Source organism: Equus przewalskii, chromosome 13, assembly GCF_037783145.1.
Source record: "Equus przewalskii isolate Varuska chromosome 13, EquPr2, whole genome shotgun sequence".
Lineage (NCBI taxonomy): Eukaryota > Metazoa > Chordata > Mammalia > Perissodactyla > Equidae > Equus > Equus przewalskii.
The window spans coordinates 37,580,014-37,601,815 of NC_091843.1; the positions used below are offsets into that span (position 1 = coordinate 37,580,014).

The following is a 21,802-nucleotide window of genomic DNA, read 5'->3' on the forward strand; positions in this document are numbered from 1 at the left end:
CACGTAAAGGGACCATAGGGCTATCTACAGTGAAGGAAAAAGATGAATTCAAAGAAATTGTCTATTGGGAGTCCTAAGACTGTTGAGTTATCTGGAATGTCATCCCCAGTATCTAACTAAGACCTGAGTAAATCATACTTAGAGTATTTATTCAACTTGTAATACTGGTTTGTAATGCTCTTCTACACAAGATAGAGAAATGCTGAATTGGAAGGACGCTAAAGTTTTTCAACACATCAAATGTTGTTTCCTCTCTGGCATAGGAGAATAAGAGGTTTTATTTTAGTGTTTCTAACTTGATCTTTTATCCCTGAGTTGTGTTTATACAAGAAAAGCTAAGTTAAAGGCACCATTTCTCCTCTCCAGAAATTAGCTTATTAACTAAGTCTTCCATTCACTCCTTTCCATATCAGGAAAATGTTCAAATACTTCTGCTCTGTAAATAATAATGTGAGTAATAAACACCTGAGCAATTTACTGAATGGTTGTCACCACATAGGCACTGGAGACTCAAAATACAATGTAACTGTCACTTCTCCTCTTAACTGGAGCTTAGTTTATCCGTTTTTTTTTTTTTTAAAGCTAAAAGGAACACCATGACTCCTCAGCATACAGGGTTATATTGAGTGAAAATAGTTTTGTAACTTCTTGATACCCCTGCTAGATTTCTAGAGTTCTCTTTTATTGAATAAAATAGCTAACAGACTGTTTCATAATAATGTACCATTTGTGGTTACTAAGACTTCCCAGTCTCTCACTAGGAGTCATGATTTGGTGGTATCTATTCCTAAGCATTCTCCAAATATTACCTCTATTCCACTCTGTCTTCTTCTGTAACTCCGGTTAAACATCTGTTAGGCCTTCTCATTCTATCTTTTATGTCTAACACCCTCTCCCCACCTTTTGTCTCTCTATGCCACATTTTCGATAATGTTTTCCTACCTATTTTTCACTTTATCATTCTCTCTTCATCTCTGTCTTATTTGCTGTCAAACCTGTCAACTGGGTTTTTAATCTCAGTTGCTATAATTTTCAGTTCTAGAATTCTATTTGATACTTTTTCAAATATGTCACTATCCTGTTCTCTGAAGATATTTTCTGACCTGTTTTATTTCTCTAAATATAGTATATATTGCTTATTTCAATATCTGAAGTCTTTGAGTCTGTTTCTGTTGTCTGCTGTATCTGCTGGTTATGGCTTACGATTTTTTTCCCTTACGGATCAGGTTATCTTTGACTGTAAGCAATTATTAAATTATTATTAAATTAAATTATACTTTAAAAATTACTTGTAGAAGTAATTTGAGGCTTAGGATGAAGTTATCTTCTCCAGAGAGTATTTTGTTTGTTTGTGTCTGCAGATGAATACAAGTATTCTAGCCTGGGACCATCTTAATTCAAGTCCAAGAAATGAGATTCCTTGGACACTCACGCTTCAAGTCACAATGAGGGAATCACTTTTAACTTGAGGCTGTAGCACTTCAGTCTCCCCGCTTGGTGTGTGGAGAGGTTATCAGACAATCTTCCTCTCCCCCCACCCCTCACACACACACATATGCAGGCCCTGGGCTTTGCCTCTCCCTGAGAGGTGGCCAGAAACACATTTTCTTAACTTTTTCTTCTGGATGAACAAAAACACCTTCAGGGTGGAGGATGTGGGGGGGATAGTAGATACTAGGAATCTTTCTTCCCACCTAGACAACAATCACACTGGTAGAATCTCTCTCATGTAACTATTTTGGAACTCTGGAGCCTATTGAAGGCTTGCAACTTCCAGGGACAGGCTTGGACAATTTTGGTCAATTTAGCTTTTAGTTTGGCAGCAGCTATCCATCTCTCATCCCCAAGCCTATGGCAGGCAGCTGTGCAGGTATACTTGGAGCAGCCTGCACACAGCTTGTGGGAGCAAGGGTAGGCAATAAGGACCCTGTTCTCTAAACATCAGTGGTCTGTGTTTTGATTGCTGACTGCTGCTTCTGCTCACAGAGGCCTGTGTGTGGCTCCCCAGCCTTTGCTGCAAGCCCCTTCCCCTCTGACTGAAGCAACGTCCTTGGAATTTAAAGTGTCAGTGCCCTTTCCTCTTCCTTCATTTTTCTTTTATTCTCCTTTTGGGAGCCAGACATTAAAGACCAGGACATTCAAAAGCAACTGCATAAATGGAGGAAATTAGAAAGTCACCATACATACCCAAAGAAGGCACAGGCTGAGAAAAGACCTGAGAAGACCGTAAGTTTACACCTCAGGCTGATCGTCAGCTTGGAGACAGTCTATAACAATCAAAAACAAAAAACAGCAAACCCTGGAGAAGGGAAAGAATCTAATTTCCACAATTATCACATCATTACATTTAAATGTCCACTTTTCCACAAAAAAATGACAAGACATACAAAGAAACAGGGAAGTACGGCCATTCAAAGGAAAAAAAAAAACCAATAGAGACTATCCCCAAGAAAGATCAGGTGGCAGACCTGCAAGACAAAGACTTTAAAACAACCATCTTAAAGATGCTAAAAGAACTAAAAGAAGGCATGGAGAAAGTCAAGAAAACAATGTATGAACAAAATTGAAATATCACTAAAGAGATAGAAAACCTAAAAAGAAATTCTAGAGCTAAAAAGTACAATAACTAAAATGAAAATTCACTAGAGGGATTCAAAGGAAGATCTGAACAGGCAGAAGAAAAAATCAGCAAACTTGAAAATAGGACAAGGAACAGAAAAATGATTGAAGAAAAGTGAACAGAGTCTAAGGGACCTGTGGGACACCATCAAGGGGACAACCATGCATAAGCACATGAAAAGATACTCAATATCACTAATCATTAGTGAAATGCAAATCAAAACCACAATCAGATAGCACCTCACACCCATTAGGATAGCTACTATAAAAAAAAAAAAGCCCAGAAAAAGTGTTGATGAGGATGTAAAGAAACTGAAACCCTTGAACACTGCTGATGGGAATGTAGAATGGTACAGCTACTGTGGAAAACAGTATGGCAGTTCCTCAAAAAATTCAAAATAGAATTCCCATATGATCGAGTAATTCTATGCAAAAGAATTGAAAGCAAGATCTCAAGGAGATATTTGTACACCCATGTTCTCACAGCAGCATTATTCACAATAGCTAAAATGTGGAAGCAACCCAAGTGCCCACTGACAGATGAATGGATAAAGAAAATGTGGTATATACACACAATGGAATATTATTCAGCCTCAAAAAAGAAGAAAATTCTGACATATTCTACCACATTGTTGAATCTTGAAGACATTATGCAAGTGGAATAAATCAGTCACAAAAAGATACTGTATGATTCTCCTAGGTACCTAGAGTAATCAAAATCATAGAGACAAAAAGCAGACGGTGGTTGCCAGGGGCTGGGGTAAGGGGGGAAATAGAGAGTTCTTATTTAATGGGTACAGAGTTTCAGTTTTGCAAGATAAAAAGAGTTCTGGAGATGGATGGTGGTGATGGTTGCATAACAGGAAAGTACTTAATATCACTGAACTGTACACTTAGAAAATGGTTAAGATGGTAAATTTTATGTTATGTGTATTTTACCACCATAAAAAAATTCCTTACCAACCTAAAACAAAAAGAAAAAAGCCTTCAGTGCAAAACTAGGTTTGGGTGCTTGGACTTACTTCTCTGGGTTCTTGCCTTCTGATTTTGGCCCAGGCATTACTCACTTTTTTGTTAGTTCTTCAATGTTTCTTACATTTCAACTAGCTTTTTAAATTGTCTTGAAGAGGAGGTTGGTTCAAATAACATAGCACATCATTACCAAAAGCACAAATCCCCTCATTCATCCATTGCAAAGTTTTCTACCTGCTTATTCTGTGCCTTCTATGTCCTTTCCTCCCACTATTCAAGGTTATTCCAAGGTTCTGTAAATTATTACACTTATATTCAATGTCTAAGACTACTAAATTTCTTTTTTTTTGAGGAAGGTTAGCCCTGAGCTAACTACTGCCAGTCCTCCTCTTTTTTTGCTGAGGAAGACTGGCCCTGAGCTAACATCCATGCCCATCTTCCTCTACTTTATATGTGGGATGGCTACCACAGCATGGCTTGCCAAGCGGTGCCATGCCCACACCCAAGATCCAAACTGGCAAACCCTGGGCTGCTGAGAAGTGGAACATGCGAACTTAACTGCTGCGCCACTGGGCCGGCCCCTAAGACTACTAAATTTCATTATTAAGAAACACTTGAATTAAGGTCCTAGGAAAGGACCAAGAAGTTGTTGGGACTGCAAACATTTATTCACTCAGGATAAGCTGATTAGGCTTCTCAAAATATAGGTCGTTTAAAGTTGGAAAGGACCTTTGGGAGTGACTGGATCCAGTCTCTTCATTTACAGATAAAGAAATTAAGGTCTAGAAAAGCTAAACAGCTAGTGGCAGAATAGGAAAGTAGAATTATGTCCTCCTGGTTCCTACCACTCTTCTTTCCACTACTGATTTAGTAGAGTTATTTCAGAAAAATGTTAAATTTCATACAATTGGTACTTCAATTATTTAGATGTGGATGGTGAAAAAGGGCAACCTAAGACATTTCTTTAGACCAGACTTTCCTCCAAATTGAGTCAAAGTATCATGAAATAAGTTTGGGGAATTCTAAACTAAAATTAGGAAAGTTACTGCAGTTTTTCTCAGAGCCATATATGACTATGCGTTGCAAATTTCCCAAACTTACTTAAATATGAAGCCACTTCCCCCCAGACAATCTTGGTCTCAATTCCACAGAACACATTTTGAGAACTGATATTTTAGACTTCATAATTTTCTTATACAAACAGAACTTGCTCTTCTTACCCAAAAAGGAGAGTAAACTTATTAAAATTATTCACTTTTAAAGTAAAGCCTAAATACTTTCCTAGGGATTCTACCTAATCAGTTCTGTAAGTTTGTTGCCTGCTGACTGTTTTATGGGTATAAAAATATTTTTAAAACACAGGTTTGCCAGATCAGCAAAGGACAACCAGGTCAATATCAGTAAAAGGAATCTAAAGAGCCCTCTAAGGAAAACAATAAGATTTCTTTTGCCCAGAGAATAAATAGTACAGAGACATGGAACCAGTTTCTTTTATCTTAGGTAAAATTTTCACTTCTAGTGAAAAATGAAAAATTATTTATTTTTCTAACTTGACTTAGTAAACTTAAAAAATGGGTATCACCACCCATTTGGATCTTTCAATGCCTAACTGTACTTCGACTGTGACAGCCATCAGTGAAAATATCAAACCAAGTTTAAATTTATTAAAGCTCATCTTACTACTTATCATAGGCTTTCCATAATTTTTTGGGTTATAAACTGGAAAATATAATGATCTTTATCCTAAGAGCTTACATGGAATTGTGAAAAGTGGAAAAGTCATCAACTTGTGATCCAAAAACAAGAAATCCTAACTGGGCGTAAGCAAAGAATATTATAAAAAACATGATGGCAAATCCTACTATGTCTTTGATACAGCGAGACAAGGTTGATGACAGCTGAGACATCGTCTTATTAAAGCTTATGAATTTGAATATCTGCAAGAGAACAAAGTTAATTGAAACAGGAGAATATTATAGATTACAATTACTTAGAGTAAGTTAAGTTAATTTCAGAAAAATCTACTTTAAATTAAAGGAAGTGCTTAACGGTAGTCAGGGGTGTTTGGGGATTCACCAGCAATCGTTACAAGGACAAACTACCTTTAATATTACTTTACAGTTAAGAATATCCTTTTGTTTTTTCATGACTTTGTAGTTTAAGTTCCCACTTTGGTACGTAATATAATAAAATATTATATCTAGTCTGTTTATCTAGTATAATAAAATATAAATACCTTTATCCATGCAAAGAAGATAGTAATAGCAATTATATTGTTGTAATAAATGTGCCAGTATGCAAGAAAATAGAAGTCTGAATATTCTTCAGTATTTTTTAACAGCTTTCCAAGTAAGAGAAAAACTTGTATAATACAGTATGAGTTGAGGAAAACAGCCACAAAACACAACTAAATGGGAAAGTAAGAAGGATTAAATTAGAGATTATTTCTCTAAATCTCCTGCAGCCTATGAAGAAACACATGAAAAAGTTCACCAAAAGTTCAACAAAAAGGGAAGGAGAGATAAGACATAGGCTTTTACATAAATGGAAGTAAGCCTCAACTTACAGAAGTTTAAGGTAGTATAATTATCATAAAAGTAGAAAAATATTGATCGCCTGGTCATCCTAATCTACCTGCTTGCTTGTTTCTTTGAGTCATAAAGCACAAATGTATAAAATGATTATATAATTCTGACTAGGCCATAAGGGTTTCTGCTCCATGTATGCCTAAAAGTTTAATATTTTCCACCACGTAACACTATAAGAAAAAAAACTTTACAGTTCCAAAAAATAAACCCTTTTAGATCCCTTTAACAACTCTTTTAGAAAAGAATTTCAGAACCAGATTATCTTAGGTATCAGAGCTTTGTAACTGTCAAGAAAATTTTCCTGTGATTTCCCTTGCCTGAATACTCAATAGTTAAACACTTAAATGCTCTGTTAAACATCATTGGGGAAACCAGAGAGGTAGATGGCACACTTTCTGACTCTGAGAAATTTTCAATCTGGTTTTGGGAAACACAGCTTATATACTGGATTGGCTGTAACTAAGGGCCAATAAGGGTGAAAGATCAGATTGTATGAGCCAGAAATGTTTGTTCATCATTCCTAAAACCAAGCTCTTACCATTTGTCCTGCCCTGCCTACATCTCTGTTTATTTCAGTATGTTCCAGTGACCAAAACTGGCAGTCTTTGGAGTTTCTTTCAGGGACTATCTCCCCAATCCTGGTGTCCTCTGTGCCCACAAGCTACCTTCTGGCTGTTCGAACCTCCTCTCCCTTCAGCATCCTGCCTAAGCTTGTCTTTTGCCTATCCTTTCAAAACTCAGAGTGAGAAGGAAAGCAGATTTAGGCAACATATAAGAGTACATTTTAAAGGACCTTGCCCAAAAAGATCCATGAGTTTTAACATGAGGCTCTGTAAGGAACGCATTTTTGAGTGGGGGCAGGGAGACCTACTTACTGTGTACATTAAATCATAATACCTATGGAATCACCTATTCCTCTAGGTTTATGCTGCTGATTCTCCCAAGGACCAAATCAGAAAAAAAACTTGTTCCTTTTGGAGGTATACCATTAATATTTACTATGACAGTTCATTTTATGACTGATACTTGCAGCTATTAAAGTAAGTCCCAGATGAATAGAAAATTCTGCTTTCACACCTCCCTCATCGGTGGGTTGAGATGTGTTTCCATTCAACCATACATGTGAATATATATATACTTACTGCCAAAAGTAGCAATTCTAGCCAGTTCCAAATACTTTTGAAATAGGCATACTTAAATTCACTTATATTTTTGATTTCTTGTGTTGTGAAGACAATAAGAAAAATACAAAATGTGATTTCACAGGAAGCAATAAAATAATCATAGTAGCTAACATATCTGAGGAGCTTCACAGAGTAAAACTGCCATGAAGTAAGTATGCCTCCAGTTGCAGGGAATTCTGCCACCAATCTGTAAAATAAGGTTTGTGAAAGTAACTATGCATTTCAAGCATTTACATTTCAGTATCTAATTCAATGTGAAATTTCTAATCAGTGATGGTGTGTACTTTAATGATAATCAGTTATTTTGTACAAAATATGTTTTCTTGGGATCGTGGGTTCAATTTTAAAAGTTTCTAGTGGATTTACTTATTTTTTAATGGCTTCTTCACTTTTTTTGTACTCTGAATATTCACAGTGGTCAAAGACTTATGTATATGATAAAGTAAGATGTGATTTTAGGCAGACATTTGTTCTAGTCTGTATTTAGATTGCTCGTTCATAACTGGACATACTAATTTATCTCCACAGAGAATGAGATGATGTTCAAGAAAATGCTATACTGTTAGTTACTATTATTAGTCAGGACTCCCCCCAAAATATATAATTCTTGAATATTTCAGAGGAGGGAAATATGGTTTCCCTCTTTAGCTTATTAGAGATACTTCTTGCTTTTAAATGTCAAGTCACATATTCTACCAAAGCAAATCTTTTCTGTTTACTTTAGGCACTGGATGTTGGATACAAAGATCTATATGCAAATAGAAATGTAGAAATTAATTCCAACACTAAATATAAAAAGATTTTGAAGTTGTTCACTGTATTTCCAGTGTTCTCCACAACTTCAGATAATTAAGATTGGTAGTAACTTACTCATACAACTCAACAACCAAAAACCAAATAACCCAATCAAAAAATGGGCAGAGGATCTGAATGGACATTTTTCCAAAGAAGATATACTGATGGCCAAGAGGCACATGAAAAGATGTTCAACATCACAAATTATTAGGGAAATGCAAATCAAAACCATAATAACATATGACCTTACACCCATCAGAATGGCTATTATTAAAAAGATAAGAAATGACAAGTGTTAGAGAGGATATGGAGAAAAAGGAACACTTGTACACTGCTGGTGGGAATGTAAATTGGTGCAACCACTAAGGAAAACAGTATGGAGATTCCTCAAAAAATTAAGAATAGAACTACCATATGATCCAGCTATTCCACTTCTGGGTATTTATCCAAAGAACACAAAAACACTAATTTAAAAAGATATCTGCATCCCTATGTTCATTGCAGCATTATTTACAATAGCCAAGACTTGGAAGCAATCTAAGTGCCCATCAATGGATGAATGGATAAAGAAGATGTGGTTTATACATATAATGGAATACAGCCATAAAGAAAAGGCATTAAAAAAAGACAAAATCCTGCCATTTGCAACACCATGGATGGACCTTGAGGGTATTATGCTAAGTGAACAAAGTCAGACAGAGAAAGATATTTACCATGTGGCTTCATTCATATGTAGAAGATAAACAAAGAACCACATCCATATGGAGAACAGATTGGTGGTTACCAGAAGGCAAGAGGGCAAGAGGAGGGCAAGAGGAGTAAAGGGGCACATGTACAGTGATGGCAACTAGACTTTGGTGGTGAACACAATGCAGTCTATACAGAAGTCAAAATACAATGATGCACACCTGAAATTTATATAATGTTATAAACCAATGTGGCCTCAATAATTAAAAAAAAAAGAATTGGCAATAATTTAAGGAACCAGCATCTCTAGCACAATGTCACAATGTAATTATTCTTACCTAAAGATATTAGCAAATCTTACTGGTACTGGAATAAGGTGCTGCCAAAAAAACAAAACCAAAACAACCAAGTAACAAACAGAAAACAGAACTATTTGTTTCACCTTGCACATAGTAGGTATGCAATGTTGGAGAAGTGAGTGAAGTGAAAGAAACTCAATATTTTGATTTGAAGTGTAGACTAATAAAAAGGGAGAAAAAGAACAGCATTCAGTTTAGTTTGCCAGATACATGTACAAAAAGGAAAATAGGTGGATAAGTTCTTCTGTTGTTAGTGCTGTGGAGTCGATTCTGACTCCTAGAGACTCTGTGTACAGCAGAGTGGAACCTGCCTGGTATTTTTGCAACATTTTCTCACCTGTAATTTTATCAGAAAATACACGACTGCTATTCATAGGGTTTATCATGGCTGTGTTTATGAAGTGGGTGGCCAGGTCCTTCTTCCTAGTCTGTCTAGTCTGGAAGCTCTGCTCAAACCTGTCCACCATGGGTGACCCTGTTGGTATTTGAAATACTGGTGGCACAGCTTTCAGTATCACAGCAACAGCAGCCACCACAGTAAGACAACCAACAGATGGGTGATGTGGTTCCCTGACGGGGAAACTAACTGGGCTGCGGCAGTGAGATTGCCAACTCTTAACCACTAGACCACCAGGATACGGTCTTAGCGGAAACAATATGCTTCCATACAACTACTGATTAGATACACAACCAGTTAACAGTCTCAAAATCTGCTACGTTTCTAAACAATAACATTTTAAAAGGTAACAGAGAATAAGCATAAAACCTAGAGACAAGAAATCTGAACTTAATCTAGTATAACAAGGCATCTTTCATATGACTTTAAGCCAGTCACCCCAGTATTTTTACTCTTATTTAGGACATAGAAATGATTTGTATTCTTCACTTTATCCTGATTAAGACTATTGGGAAGAGTGAATAATGTTGGTTAAAATCTCTGATTCCTGAAAGAAAAGAACTATAAAATAAAAGTATAATGTCCATTGGCTACTTAAGGTAATTCATTTGATTTATTCAGTTTTACAAATTTTAAAGGCCATGGTTATGTTTCACTGTCACTGTTGCTCAAGGCAAAGTCCCCTAATCAGAATAAATGCCAATTCCACATTCCATTCAGAGTAAAACTCTAAGACTCATGAGAGGAAAGTGGCTCACTGAAATTGTAGTGGACACATTGTTTGCCTGTCTAGAGGTCATTATCCCATTCCTTCTTCTAGCAGAAGTGTATCAGGCATCCACCCATTCTCAGATTACTAGAGGATGCTTGTTCAATCCCCAGACAGATCTAATCATGGTAATCCTATTTCCTTTGCCAGTATTTGATTCCAGAACCCAGGCCTAAGCCAATTATGTGGTCCAGGTTAGGCAGATGACCTAAGGTAATCAGACTAATGGGAAGAATTTTTTTTCTTTGGTTGATTCTCTCTCCTCCTCTACCTCAGGAGAGGTGGTTTTTCATCCTCCTCCTGGGTCCAACAAGTTAGCCCAGGCACATCCTTCTTATGCAATGGCAGAGTGCAAGAGAGCAAGTTTTAATGTCCAAACCCATTTCAAGCTTCTGGTTGTATCATGTCTGCTAACATCTCATTGACCAAAGCGAGTCACATGGTTGAGCACAAGGGCTGGGGCAGTGCACCCTTCCTTGGACGGCAGGGCACTGCAAGTTTACATGGCAAAGATGTAAAGAATTGGGGCCATTTTTGCAAATCACCACAGAATCTATTCATTTCTAGGATGCTGGCTACTGTTATATTTGTTTGAAATTTAAATTGTTCATTCTTGAGACTAAAATTAATAACTTTAAAGAAGCTCATTCTGAAAGGAAATCGACAGATTTGAATGATCTGATTTAGAGGAAGAAATCATCGAAACAAATGTTAGATCTGTGCAACTGCAGAATGACAAGAAATCAAACAATATATCCTTAAGTAACATAAAACTAACATATTGTATGTAATTCTTCATATTCTTGAATATATTCTGAAATAACAAAACACTGAATATGATGTTGCTTTACTTTCTTTTTCGTTATTGGCAGAACTACATTATATTTATATTGAAGCTTATGATTTTAATGTTCATACAAATATGCACAAACTGGAAACCCTAATGAGGGCTCTGAATGCTTTTTAAATTCAATATACTAATAAAGAGGTTTTGAGTCACTCACCTGATGATGCAAAACAGATTTACATTAGCATTGTATAATGAAAAATCAATAAAAATAACTCTAGTCCCTCTTGTGATCCAGCTGTTCAGTCGAAGGTTAATGAACTTGGTTTTGGTTTCAGATTTCAATTTTGATAAAGTGAACATATATCCCCCGTTTTGGTAAACACCAACAAATCCCCAGTGCCAAGGGGAGTTGGTACGAGGAGCAGAGTATGTCCATCTGATGGATATAAAAAGAATAATGGAGATATGAGAAAGCCTGACTGAGAAGTAGTCTAAGAATTTAAGCTAATTTTTGGTTCAAAAGTAGAAGTACAAAAAAGAAGTAGTACTAAGTTCATAGTATTATAGTAATTTTGAAGCAAGACAATGAGTTAAAGATTAAATTAAAAGGATTAAGATTTAACACATTTTCATTTGTTAGTGTTTATCGTGGGCAACACACTGGACTAGATGCTATGAGAAACAACTTTAAAAAATCCATCTGTCGCCTCAGGGAACTTAAAATCTAGAAAGTAATGACTGATTTTTTTCTTTAACATTGTCTCTGTTGTCTCATGAGATATTTAGTCTTTGAGTAGGACAAGAATATCAGGGGTTTTGAATCAGAAATACCTGTCTCTACACAGGAAAAAAAGGTGTTCATAGTTTGTCTTCTAAAGGTCATATACCTTTCATAAATGCCCAATAAATAAAACCTTTGTTACAATGTCTATACTGTTATATAGGTATCTTATTTTAATGAAAGTACATAAATGAAAGTAAAATGTATATAATTAAATTTTGTTTCCATTCTCCTTTTAAATTATGGGATATCAAAAACTAAAGCCTTGATTTATCATTTCAGTCCCTATTCCATCTCTCCAAAACAGATTTGAACAATTATACAAAGATGCACTCTTAAACTCATTTTTCTATTGATAACACTATGTTTTGTTTTCAGCAGAGGGGGGAAAAAGTGACACCACTAAGAAAAAAATCTCATATTTAATGAAAATTCCCTAGATGTACTTTTGAGTGTTTCCTGCATGATTGTTAAACTGAAACAAGAACATGTTACACCAACACTCTCCTACTTCCAATTTTTGATAATGTTTTTAATTAATGAATGCTACATTTTAGATAGACAAACAAGCACAAATTAGTTGTTAGGGAGTAACAGGTATTACAATTCCAAATCCATAGTGTTAATTTTGGTATTTACATTATTTGTAGTTGTTATGAGAATATGGAATATTAGAATGCCCAACAGATTAGTCTTGAGATTCCAATTTAAAATGTGTAATTAAATAATTGATTTAGCTTGTAATTTTTCATTGAAAGAGAAATAGTGTACAGTACAGCCATGTGTCACTTAAAGACGGGGATACTTGTGAGAAACATGTCATTAGGTGATTTTGTCATTATGTGAACATCACAGAATACTCACACATACCTAAATAGCCTATAGCCTACTACACACCTGGGCTATATGGAGTAGCCTATTGCTCTTAGGCTACAAACCTGGACAGCAGGTTACTGTACTGAATACTGCAGGTGATTGTAGCACAATGGTAAGTATTTGTATATCTAAACATATCTAAACATAGAAAAGGTACACTAAAAATACAGTATAAAAGATAAAAAATGGTACACCCGCACAGGGCACTTACCAGGAATGGAGCTTGCAGGACTGGAGGCTGCTCTGGGGCAGTCAGTGAGTGAGTGGAGTGAATGTGAAGCCCTAGACATTTCCGTACACTACTGTAGACTTTATAAACACTGTATACTTAGGCTACATTTATAAAAAATTTTTTCTTTCCTCAACAATAAACTAAGCTTAGCTCTGTAAATTTTTTACTTCATAAACTTTTAAATTTTTTTAACTTTTCAATTCTTTCATAATAACACTTACCTTAAAACAAACACATTGTACATAAACATTTTCTTTCTTTACATCCTTAGTCTATAAGCTTTTTTCTGTTTTTGACATTTTCAATTTTTTTTACTTTTTAAACTTTTTTGTGAAAGACTAAGACACAAACACACACATTAGCCTAGGCACAAACAGGGTCAAAATCATTAATATCACTGTCTTCCACCTCCACATCTTGTCCCACTGGAAAGTCTTCAGGGTCAATAACACATATGGAACTGTCATCTCCTATAACAACAATGGCTTCTTCTGGAATACCTCCTGAAGGACCTGCCTGAGACTCTTGAGAAGGTATCACTCTTTTCAGAAATATGTCCATGGTGGTTTGCTTGGCTTCTTTCTTTTTTTCATCATAGATTTGCTTGTAAGCAGATAATGCACCATGAACATTCCTCCCTATTAATGAAAACCTTTTGGTGTTGGGGTCCATGTTTTCAAACTTTTTAAGGAGCTTATTGAAGTCCTTGTTAAGGGCTCTTCTTCTTTTTCTGCAGTTTTCTTTTCTCTTGCCTCTTTTTCAGCTCTGCATTCCTGTTCCAGTTCCAACAATTCCTTATTAGTTAATTCCTCAGGAACTATCTCTAGGAGCTCTTCAATGTTATTCTCACTCACACCCAAGTTAAAGTTGTTTGCTGTCTCAACTGAAGCCTTGTTAAGTTTTGAAACCTCCTCATCCTTGCTAAATCCTTTGAAGTCATAGACAAAACTCTTGAAGGTGTTCCTCCAGAGGTCATTCATACACTCCTTGGTGTCATCACCACAAGCCCATGCAAGGTTCTTGATGCAGTCATAGATATTGTAATCCTTCCAGAATTGCATCAGTATCTTTCTCAGTTCCAGCAATAGCCTGGGCAAAGGTCCTCCTCAAGTAGTAGGCCTTAAAAGCTGCTATAACTCCTTCATCTATTGGTTGGATCAAAGAGGTGGTATTTGGAGGGAGAAATACAGCTTCAATATTGGGATGAAGATCACCAATAAAGGGGGATGTCTGGGAGTATCATCAACAATAAGCAAATCTTGACAGGTACGTTATTTTCCAAACAGTACTTCTCCATTTTGCTGGCACAGAAATTCAGAAGGGCATCTTGGAAGAGGAGGTGGGTCGTCCGTGACATCTTATTGCTCTGTAGTATGCTGGCAATGTGTGCTTACTGATATGCTTGAAGGTCCTGGGGTTCCCATTGTGCCAGATCACAAAGAGTTTCAATTTGTAGCCTGCAACATTGCCCCTCCAAGAAAGACTGTTATCCTGTCCTTAAAAGTCTTGAAATCTGGCATTGACTTGGCCTCCTTATACATGAAAGTCCTCTCAGGCATCTATTTCCAGAATAGGGAGTTTTCATCCATATTGAATATTTGCTCTGGCAAATAATTTTCCTCCACAATCAGCTTATCTAGAGTTTCCAAAAATCCTTCAGCTGCTTTCACATCAGCACTCACAGGCTCACCACTCACTTTCATGTTATGTGTTGAATAACAATTCTGGAATCATTTAAACCACCCACAGCTAGTGGTAAATTCAACATTGTAGTTGGGTACAGCCTCTTCTTTCGACATCACAAACAAGCTTTTTGCTTTGGCTTTGATCATCACGGCACCAAGAGGGATAGGCTTCTGTGTCTGCTCTTCAACCCAGATCATTAGAAGTTTCTCCGAGTCTGATATAGGCCCTTCTCAAATTTTTGTTAGTCTCATTGCCTTCAGTGAAGCAGACCCTTTAACAGCTTCCGTCACTTTGTTCTTGTTCTTCAAGATTGTAGCTACAGTGGAATGGGACATGACCGACTGGTGAGCAATAAGCATCACTGACTTTCCACCTTCGTAGTCCTTAATCACTTTTAATTTCACTTCCAAGTCAATCACTTGATGTGGTCTCCTACTGGCAACATTAGCAGTACATTTTGTATGCTTAGGGGCCATGATGAACAAAACAACACAAGATTAAATCAAGCACAAGAGAAAATGATGCAATCAAGAGAGGCAGTGAACATGAGAGGTGCAAGGCTGCTGCTGGCATAACACAACATACTGTTTTACAGTAAACTCTTTTTTATAAGTAGAAAGGGTACACTCTAAAATAATGATTAAAAGTATAGTATAGTAAATACATAAGCCAGTAACAGTTGTTTATTATCAAGTATTATGTACTGTACATAATTTTATGTGCTATGCTTTTCTACAACTGGCAGCGCAGTAGGTTTATTTACACCAGCATCACCACAAACACATGAGTAATGTGTTGTGCCATGATGGCTATGACATCACTAGGCGATAGAAATTTTTCAGCTCCATAATAATCTAATGAGACCACCATTGTATATGTGGTCCATTGTTAACTAAAATGGCACTATGTAACACATGACTATACTGTAATGTTTAATATGTCACTATACTTATCAATTTATTAGATTTGTAAGAATTATACGAGCACTATGTTGCCCTCAAGGACACTCAAAAACTCATACAAAGAAAAATTAGTCAACAAAAATCACAAGGCAATGATTAATCCTGGGGATACAAGGGAGGTTGTTCAAGAAAGGAAATGTAATCATTGTTCATATTTATAATATAAACATTGACTAATGATTAACAAAAACTATGGTTTAACTACAGGCTAAGAGGAACAGGAAGAGCGTGTGTAGAGGGAGTGGTAGGAGAAGGATACATGACAGATACCTTCCATGACAGAGAAAATAGATATATACAACTGTAAAATCAAGTAATAGCACTATAAACATGTTATTTAGAAATAGAACGTATATACCAGAAGAAATGACTAAAAGGGCTAAAAGTGGCAGCTCCTGGAGTGGGAATTATGAGTAGGAAAGGGTGGACTTTTATAAAAATTTGTATCACTTTGAAAACATTAAGTTTTAAAAACAGGTTTATTTTCTGTCCCCTATGATTTTCATAGGACCCTAAAAGCAATTATACCAGAAGCTTCTGTGTTAAGGGGAGGCAGTGTCAGTGGCTTTGGGCTTTCGCATTTTGAATATAAAGTGTAGACATGAGTCTACACTGGCATGAGCCTCAGGCACTTTGGAGAACAGCAGCCATAATATCTTTGGGAGGCATCATCAGATGCAGTGCCACTGGAGACTAACTACCCCTTTTTAGTAATGGCCAACAACAGAATCTTCTGATTCTAAGGCAGAGTGAGAAAGGAGGAAAGCAGCAGGGCACACCTAAGACACTCCTTAGGGAACCCCAGGAACATTTGGGATGGGTTTGAGGGAGTCTGGCCAGAGCCAGAAAAGCTGAGTATTGTAAAAGCAAAACTGGACACTTTGCCTTGTGTGCAATACGACTTAGCACTTCATATACCACAGTCAGAAAAAAAGAAAACACTTTCCAGCCTTTGGTAAACAAAAAAATAACAGTTTCACTCTTCCTTTTCTAAACATTGCATCTCTGAGTATTCTTTGATACTATCATCTAAACAGTCTTCTTACCAGCCAGATGCCTACTGGTATCATTTGGAAAATACACATTTTCACAATTGTTTAAGCTGCTAGAAAAAGTTATGTATAATTTTATACTACTTACTCAGTATCCTGTTTAAGGCCAAACTCAGACAGGTCTTCATTTCCAGAAGTGTATCTGTCATAACATTCACTCATCAAAGACTGAAAAGATGAATAGACCTTGCATGTGTTATTGCGGACTTTTAGTTGACGGACTCTGGGGACTCCTAAAAGTATGTTCTCATAGTAGATGCGACTGCTGTTCTTTAAATCATACAACTTCTCGCTATTGTACCATGAGTCCCAGTACAGACCTTCCAAAAGGGGTCCTTCCATAAACTTCATAGAGAAAGATAAATGTTATGGGGAAAAATATTTTCATTATCAACTGTAAAACAGAATCTACAGTCATTATGTTATCCATAAGAGTATAAAAATCAGTGATTTTGAGGATGAGTATGAAAATTAAATTACTGACCAAGCCAGCATTAATATTAATGGTAATGATGATGATGATGATGATGATGATAATGAAGATGGTTAACACTGAGCACTTAGTATGCACTACGTACTGCTTTAAGCACTTTACAAGTATTAACTCATTTAATCGCATAAGCCTTCTCCTTATGAGGGGTATACTGAAAATCATCCCCCAATACATGAGTATCAGAACAGATCATGCCACAAATCATGACTTCACTTTAGAGTTGTCTGTGTCCCTCTTACTCCACAACTCTGGTGGAGGTGACTGCTACTCCTGGCTCTGCCCCTATCTGCTTCTTCTAAGAGATCCCAAACCCAGGGTTCATTTTTTTCTTTCCTGCCTTTGTCTTCTTTGCCATTGGCCATGTACATACCTGAAGACAGCACAATAAAAAAGAAGCAGGGTGAATTCCACTTCTTCTTTCAGGGAAAATTTCGTATCACTCTTTCACATTTCGTCTGGCCTAAACCAATGACCTCTATTAGCCTTCATCTTATACTTCACTTCCCCTTTCACTCTCAGGAAATGACCTTGTCTCCCTGATAAATTTCAAATTCCTAGCGTGGCATTCATGATTTAACCTCTGTCCAATTCATAGTTTGGCCTTTTATACCTCATCTTCCATATGCCTATAATGCCAAACATAGCTTGATATGTAGAATTACTTATAGCACATATTGTTTATCCTTCCTAGAATGCGCTTCCATTATTCATCCTTTAAAACTCAACTGAATCGTCATCACCTCCGGAAAGCCTTCCCTTCCTCTTCCTTGCATACCCCAATGTTTGTGACATGGGATACCTCAAATTGCTGTTCCCTTAACTGATCTTTCCTCATAATATGAGCATCTTGCTAAGGGTAATGGAAAAAACAATCTGTTCCAATGCTGAAGGAATGATTCTCTTAGTAATTAAAAACACTATAAAATTATATTTTGTATATGTACTCTTTATTATATACTGTATAGTACTGTAACACACATACAGACAGTACAGGATTGTACACCAAAATCACATATATTTCAGTTTATGGGCAATTTATGGAACTTTTAAGAGTAATTTTCACTATACACAATTATAGACTTAACTCCCACATAAGAAGCAAGTCTCCTATTTTCCACATGCAATGATAATGTTAAAAAGTGTCATTTTTTAAAAAGTTATAAGAACCCTATCACACTCAGAACACAGATTCTCAATAAACAGTTACTGTTTGGTTGATTCTAATAGTTTGAAGAAATGATATTCATTTTTACTCATTCCTTCAACAAATATGCATCGAGCGCCTACTATGTGTGCCAAGGGTTTGCTTACGCAATACCTAAAGCTACTTCATCCACAGTCACCTGATGCCTTACCTTCCAAAAATCAGTTATGCTGCGAATAGACTTAAAGTTGGTTCTCTCATCACCACCCACCGAAGTGTCCAAAAATAGCGATGACATAACTTTGTTTAAGTAATACATATGTGGGTTTACCATCCCAAAAGACACTAAAGAGAAGAATTTTTTGTTTAAAAATTTATGTTTAAAAACTCAGTTTATTAGGATTAAAATGTACTTATAATTTCTTCCCAACCTTCTTTTGAAAATTCAATATTTTTGTCTAATTATAAAACCAATAATAAAACTAAAACAAAATAGAAACATACAAAACAGGAAGAAGTGTCCTATAATCCCACTGCTAGAGTTAGGTTTGGCATATATTCTTCAGATTTTTCTATATGCATACATATTCATAAAGAAAATAACTTTATTTTTACAAAAATGAGATCACATTATATATACTATTCTGCAAGTTGGTTTTTTCTCCATATTGAGAGTAGGCAATGTAATATGGTAAGTAGTTACAACTATGGACTTTGAATTCAAACAGATAACGGTTTGAGTCCCATCAAAGGGATAATATCTCCAACCTCCTAGCTTTGTTATAAGAAGTGAGATAATGCATGTGGAACATTTAAAACTATGTTGTGGCACATGGTAAGAATTTTAAAAATATTAACTAGTATTCTTTCTCACTCTCTCTTTCTAGGGGTGGGTGGGTGGGTTTTAGAGTGGAGTGTCTTTATTTTCTTGCTAGAAGCCCTTTAGTTTTTAGAAACCATTTATCTTCAGCATGAGTCCATGGCACACATGAGCCTATGCCATTCTTTAATGTTGCATATTATTTCACTGTGTACACCAAAATGTTAAATCCTCTGTTGATGGATATTTAGGTTGTTTTCAATTCCTCCTAATTATAAAAAGGTTTTATTTAATCCCTGAACAATGGGATTCTGAATGATCTTTTTATATTTTTCCATTCCCCAAATGTTCCGTAATAAGCATTTAAAAACCAGTCTAAGATATCTTAATTTATAAGATTGACCATAGTTGTCTTTTTAATCAAGATCTGACTCAAACTCACCCCTACAATACCAATTCATTAGTTAATTGATATATAGTTGCTAGTATGTAGGCCATACCAACACGAGATAAGTCCCATCAGCGAGCTTACATCTACTGTCTGTTGGGTGCTCTAAAGACAAAATGCTCTTTAATACTGATTAAGTCAATGCTACTGACCCACAAATAGGAGGAATGCAGGCTGAAATGTTTTCCTGGTCCTCCTTAAGGATTTGCATTGATCCATACCTTCTGTGGCTCAGCACTAATATATTTCACTATTAACTGTGCAACAGGCCAGAGAAAGAACAAAGCAGACATCAAGACTAACTTCTTTGGCCTTATTTGTAGTTTGACCTATGAAAGTAAGTTAATGTACCTATATAGCTCTAAAAGAAATCAAGTTAGAATTGCCAACTCAAGGGAATAATGATATTTAAGATAGAACTGCCAACCAAAGGAATAATTAATTCAATCAACATTGACATGAAAGATTCTCATTATATCTGTGACCTAAAGTTTTGCCCATTCAGAGCTGGAAATAGCCTCAATCTAAAATTCATTTAAGATAATGTCTAAAATGTGTCACTATTTTTCAAGAGGTTTTGCTAGTCTGAAAGCCTATGGTTTTATAAAGCCCATGTTTTGTTTTTCGTCTCCACGTAACTTCTTAGTTCAAATACTGTTATCATCTACATCTGTGTACTTACATATACATAGGTTTACTAAAAAAATTAAGTAGAGTAACAACTCCTGGAGAGTAGTTCTAATTTCTACTTCCCGGCCGTAATGTGGCTTGTGTTGCGGAGTCCCTGTGAGATATAAAACAAAAATTTCCCTCACATTCTGTAATTTATAACGTACATAAATACCGATAGGAAGACACAGCCACTGTTAGCTGTTACAGTGTGTGAAGGAAGGGTCCAACGGATTCTGGTTCCTTTTTTATTCTCACTTTTATGAAGGAGGAATCGTTACTTACATGTTCCCATGGGGGTCAGAGGGCAGTCATTTTATGACTGTATACTAATGAATTTTATAACTTGGATGTTTCCTCACTGGATGTGTCTTAAAATGAAAAAGCAAAATACAAAACAAACAAAAACCCCTCATCTGCCCCTAACATTTTCTCTACCCGTCAACACGGCTTCTTGGGATGGCGGGCTTCAGCTGGAGGGGGAAACGAGCTCGGCCCAGGGCTCCGTCAAGGACATGACTCCCTACATCAACAAAGGACGTCGGACGCTGGCCTAGCGACGGTCATTGGACAGCAAGCGACAGCCCTAGCTCAAGCCTCGGGCAAGGGGCGAGTGCCCGCCCCCCGTAGGGCTTCAGTTTTCCTGTCTGTGAAATGGGATCACCGTCCCTCTCCTCTCCGCTTCTCAAGGGGAGGATGTGAGGGCTAAGGTTGCTGGAGACCCTATCTCTCGCATGAATAGATACTAGGCTACGGAGTACCCTCCACGGGATACGGATCGGCCAAATCGGCCCTGCCCCACCCACTCCCTACGAGCACCCCTCACCGCCTCGGTGCCACCTGGACGCCTCAGCCATGGCCGACCTGGACCGCGACGCCCGTTCCACCGCCACAGGTCTGCTGCGCCTGCGCGGTAGCTTCGCGGCGCGGGCCCTGCCGCTCAGAGGGCGCAAGCCCGCTACAAGTCGCAAGCGAGCATGCGCACCGAGGATGCTGTGGCAGGGGTTAGCCTGAGGCCGGGCCGAGGCTGCGGCGTTTGCCACCAGTGGAGCGCCAAATTCTCGAGCAAACCTGGCTTTGGGCCTGGGGTTAATCATAAAAGTCGTAGTAATTAATTATAACGGGCTTCTTTTTCTTGCATACCTTTAACATTTTTTGGCTTGTTTAGTCTTCACACCGCCTTCCTGAAAGGTAGGTGTTTTGTCCTCATTTTAGGTCTGAGGAAACCGAGGCACCGAGAGGGTAAATAGTTTACCAAAGTCCATGGCTCATTGGGGCAATGTCTGCTGGAGGCCAAAGCCCAAATGCCTATTCAAGACCCGACGCTGCTGCTGCAACCTGCCCAAACTGCTTCTTGATAACCGAGAGCTGTTGCTAGAAGTGGCTGCCACCCCTTTTTCCACCCAATATGGGTAAGAGAACGTTAAGGTAGATTAAAAAAAAAAAAAAAAAAAAAATCCAGCTTTGTCGTGATTATGT

General features: G+C 37.1%; 1 protein-coding gene across 2 annotated transcripts in view; it reads right to left on the minus strand.

Annotated features, from left to right (window-relative positions):
• PKD2L2 (polycystin 2 like 2, transient receptor potential cation channel) overlaps positions 1 to 21,556 on the minus strand; it is a 40,055-nt gene extending 18,499 nt beyond the window's left edge. Inside the window, exons 1-8 of one of the 2 annotated variants that reach the window (XM_008513810.2) lie at positions 21,150 to 21,556; positions 20,337 to 20,438; positions 18,598 to 18,731; positions 16,838 to 17,094; positions 11,375 to 11,596; positions 7,322 to 7,550; positions 5,828 to 5,998; positions 5,347 to 5,528 (exon numbers count right to left, since the gene is read on the minus strand). In XM_008513810.2, coding sequence (XP_008512032.2) covers positions 5,347 to 5,528; positions 5,828 to 5,998; positions 7,322 to 7,550; positions 11,375 to 11,596; positions 16,838 to 17,094; positions 18,598 to 18,731; positions 20,337 to 20,438; positions 21,150 to 21,420 — 1,568 coding nt within the window. In that variant the 5' untranslated portion in view covers positions 21,421 to 21,556. Of the gene's footprint in view, positions 1 to 5,346; positions 5,529 to 5,827; positions 5,999 to 7,321; positions 7,551 to 11,374; positions 11,597 to 16,837; positions 17,095 to 18,597; positions 18,732 to 20,336; positions 20,439 to 20,608 lie in introns of both variants that reach the window. The other variant, XM_070570925.1, reaches the window with a different exon arrangement.
• Positions 21,557 to 21,802: the final 246 nt, after the last annotated feature.